The sequence below is a fragment of the Arachis duranensis genome, chromosome 6 (genome assembly GCF_000817695.3).
Source record: "Arachis duranensis cultivar V14167 chromosome 6, aradu.V14167.gnm2.J7QH, whole genome shotgun sequence".
In the NCBI taxonomy this organism is placed as follows: Eukaryota; Viridiplantae; Streptophyta; class Magnoliopsida; order Fabales; family Fabaceae; genus Arachis; species Arachis duranensis.
The window spans coordinates 76,618,879-76,622,662 of record NC_029777.3 but is presented as its reverse complement, the minus strand read 5'-3'; the positions used below and the strand labels follow the sequence as shown (position 1 = coordinate 76,622,662).

The following is a 3,784-nucleotide window of genomic DNA, read 5'->3' as shown; positions in this document are numbered from 1 at the left end:
AAGGTTTTATGTTAGCTGGATGAAACAAGATTCTCCCTGAATTCGGTAGCTATCTTTGTTTAATTTATGTAAATGGAGTGACACTTCTCTTACCACTAGGACGAAAAGTGTTGTGTGTAGTGTATTATACATTATAGGAACTAGTTAATACATATAAAACATGCCTTTAATACTTTGATGTAAATAATAAATGCATAATGTGGCTTGCCGTGTAAATTTATTCCGCGTTTGCTCTTACTACATAATATGTTTATTCTTCAGTAATAACAAACTGTGTGACAAGTTATGTGAAGAGATAAAAATACAAGTAATCGGATTTTGCTTTACAAATTTAGAAGGGATTCTGCCTATCTATATTTGAAGTGCTTCTTGTGCAGTTGTGCTTTACTTTCTCTTAGCATAGCATAGACATGTTAATAGAAAGTAGAGTTAATAGTCAAAATCGTTTCTGAAAGATGTCCCGATCTCCATTTTGGTCTTCGAAAGATAATTAATCGAAATCGTCTCCAAAAAATACACGACTTGGTCACGTTAGTCTTTCTGTTAGTTGGATGATGACGTGTTACGTTAAGTGTTACGTGACACGATGATGTGGTGGGTTAATGTTACATGTCACAAGATGACTGGTTGATGTATCAGATCAGTGACACGTGGTACGATTGTTAACCCATAGGAAGAATGAGAGGATGATGCATCACTTTGTTTGTCATGTACTATATATATAGGTATAGGTAGTATGATTGGACAAGAAGGAGAGTGTTTACTCAACTCATATGAAAAGATATAACTTGGAAAGAGAATACATTAAGCATGCAAAGAATCAGATATACAACCCTCCTTTCAAATACCAAGAACAAGATGCTTAGAGTTACTTCACTTCAATTCTCTTCCTGTTTAACTATATTTCATGCTAAATTAAAAAACTATATATTTCCTTTAAGTAGGAATTTCATTCCAAAACCTGAATGGGACAGACTTTGTTGAGTTTGAAGGTGTCAATGTAAAATACATAAAATCCTTAGGTTTCTCAATGTAATTTCAATGATAGTTACAAAGACATAATAGCAAAACATACTACTACCAACAACAACAAGGAGGAGAATTTCCAAAAGCAACAAAAGGGAAAAACTTGTCTTATTTGTACTCAAAGGTGAAAATGAGTAAACAAAATATGTATGGATTAGAAAATATTAAATATCAGCAGGCACACGTTTGTACAAATGTGAGGGCAACCTAGGAGTTGGCACAGCCTGAAGTGGGGCACTCATGTAAGTGACCAACCCAGGATTCTCCGACATGTCAATCTCCTCGGGCCTCGTTCCCTCAGGTGGGGCCCAACTAAAATGATGCAAAAGATGACCCAACATTGACGTCACCAAATTGATCCCAAGTTGTGCACCGGGGCATACCCTACGTCCAGCACCAAAAGGGAGCAGCCTAAAATCATGCCCCTTCATGTCCACATCCTCCTCAAGGAACCTCTCAGGCCTGAACTCCAGTGGGTTTTTCCATACAGCTGGGTCACGTGCCACGGCCCACACGTTCACGTGCACGTTGGAGCCTTTTGGTATGTCATAGCCACCAACTTTGACGTTGGAATTGGCCCTGTGTGGGAGCATTAGTGGGGTTGGTGGGTGGAGCCTTAGGGCTTCCTTTGCCACGCATTGGAGGTATGGGAGGCTTGAGAAATCTAATTCTGTCATTATCCTTTCAAGCCCAATGACCCTGTCTAGCTCCTCTTGGGCTTTCTGTTGGACTCTTGGGTTCTTGATTAGTTCAGCCATGGCCCATTCAACTGATATTGCTGTTGTGTCCATGCCAGCCGTAATCATGTCCTATATAAATAATGAAGTCAAACATGTATTACCAAAAAAAAGAATGAAGCCAAATATGTCAATTACGGTTTCGGTAGGTGAAATAGAATAAAAGAAAAAGAAAGGAAGCACCAAAATGGTTGCTAATACTTTAAGGTAGGTAAATGAAATATCATCAATTTTTTCAGTCCTTTTTTTACGCATATATCCTTCAAAAATAAAATAAAATAAAATAATTAAAAATTAAAGAGTTCTTTTGAATTTTGATACTCTTGTAGAAGTAAATTGCACATTGCATCATGACACGTTCTCAGTATTGTTGATTAGATAAACTGATCAATGTTGAGAATTTGTGCATGATGGACTTACATGCAATTTACATGATTTAATTAAGCATTATGAATACATTGGATCCAAAACTGTATGGTAACTAGTGAGTAGAACATACCCAAAGTAGACCAATGATGGTGTCTTCACTAAGGTCATATTTTTCTTGCAATGTGAGGAGGGCATCAACAAAATGTTGCTTGGCACCGGATTTCAGCCGCTCTTGAGTGTGCTCTTCCATGATGGCTCTGGTGAGTTTGTCGCGGCGAGCACCGTGCTTGGCGAAAGCCTCCTCTTCGAGTGGGAACATCCATCGCAGCCATGGAATGTGCTCGGCCATGGCCAGAGATGCTCCTAGCTTCAATCCATTTGCCACTACAGCCTTGAATTCTACTCCTTGCTCGTCCATTATACCTTCTGAGTTCACAAATCTTTTGCCAAATGCTAGCCTAGTGATGTTGTTGAATGCCACGGCTCCCAAGTATTTCTTCACCAAAAAACTTTTCCCTAAGTTTTCTGATCAAAACCAAAAAGAAAAAGTGTGCAACCACTTATGTTAAAAAAAAATTTGTCCAAACCTTTCCAATTCTGAAAAATTGGAAGATACCAACAAATAAAAATGCTTATTATAACGAAGATATTGATTTTATGGTTACAAGTATAATTTATGGCAAACCAGAGAAAGTTATTACCAGTACTAGTTAATTTTATTTGGGCTTCAAATGATAGACAACTAATAATGAAAAGATATAAAAGTAACTTATAATAATGAACATGTTTTGCGCTTGTCAAAACTATCTAATTATCAACATTAGATGTAGGATCAATCATTAACGTTGTCTTAATGATTAGTCAGTTTTGGTCAGTGTCGTTACGAGTTAATTTTACTTTTTTATGATTAATTTTGTCAATGTATTAATTTTTTAGGGTTAGTTTTGGTACTTTAGTTGTTCGTATACTACAATTCGCTTATTCCATTATTTAATACCGTATATAGGAAGATAAAAAGAAAAAACCCAAAATAGGGTCATAAGTAATAACTGATTCGTTTTGTGTGAGCCTTTATGTGTGAAGCTCTTTTTGCTAAAAATGCCGAAAAGCTAGGTAGAAGGCCAGTGGAAGTTGTGGTTGGGAAGGAACATCTAGTAGTTGCAATGTTTAGGTATGGGAGAAAGACATTAGAGTGCTAAAGTAGCTTTCACACACAATAAAAAAGTCCAGCAAAAAGTTTTCAGTCATAGTTCACCAACCACAGCCAACCACTTCATTAGTTATTGTTTTTTCAATAAAGAATTTCAATAATTTTTTCATTCTCAAATTGAATTTTCATACTTTCATAGTTCACTGTTAATAATGCCTGGTCTGTGAAAACTAATTTGATGATAGTTCTTGTCGGAAGAAAATGTGTCTACAAGGTGAAAATGATTAGAAAGGCTAACAATAAAATTATCCCGCTTCAACAATTTTCTTTCAAAACAGAAACGATATATATATATATAGGAGCCAATGGAAGTTTAGAAAGTATTAGGAATATAACCATTAGTGTTATTCTTTTTTATTAGGATTATTTTAGATAGTATGAAAAATATTCATTTTGTAACTCATTGTACACATTGTACAAATAAGTCATTGTCTAGCAGAAT

The 3,784-nt window shown here is 35.9% G+C and overlaps 2 protein-coding genes across 2 annotated transcripts in view; one reads left to right on the top strand and one right to left on the bottom strand.

The window, feature by feature from the left end:
- The window catches only part of LOC107494129 (cysteine proteinase inhibitor 7), a gene marked incomplete in the record, with an annotated part of 2,759 nt that extends 2,543 nt beyond the window's left edge, over positions 1 to 216 (top strand). Inside the window, 1 exon segment of the mRNA XM_016115159.3 lies at positions 1 to 216. Within this exon segment, the coding sequence (XP_015970645.1) occupies positions 1 to 40 (40 nt within the window).
- Positions 217 to 995: 779 nt separating this feature from the next.
- On the bottom strand, positions 996 to 2,657 carry LOC107494128 (cytochrome P450 98A2; the record flags this gene model as incomplete). Its single annotated transcript, XM_016115158.3, is given in 2 exon segments — positions 996 to 1,835; positions 2,263 to 2,657. Coding segments are annotated over 2 exon segments (1,040 nt in total), but the record flags the coding sequence as incomplete, so codon positions are not given.
- Between the last annotated feature and the right edge of the window lie 1,127 nt (positions 2,658 to 3,784).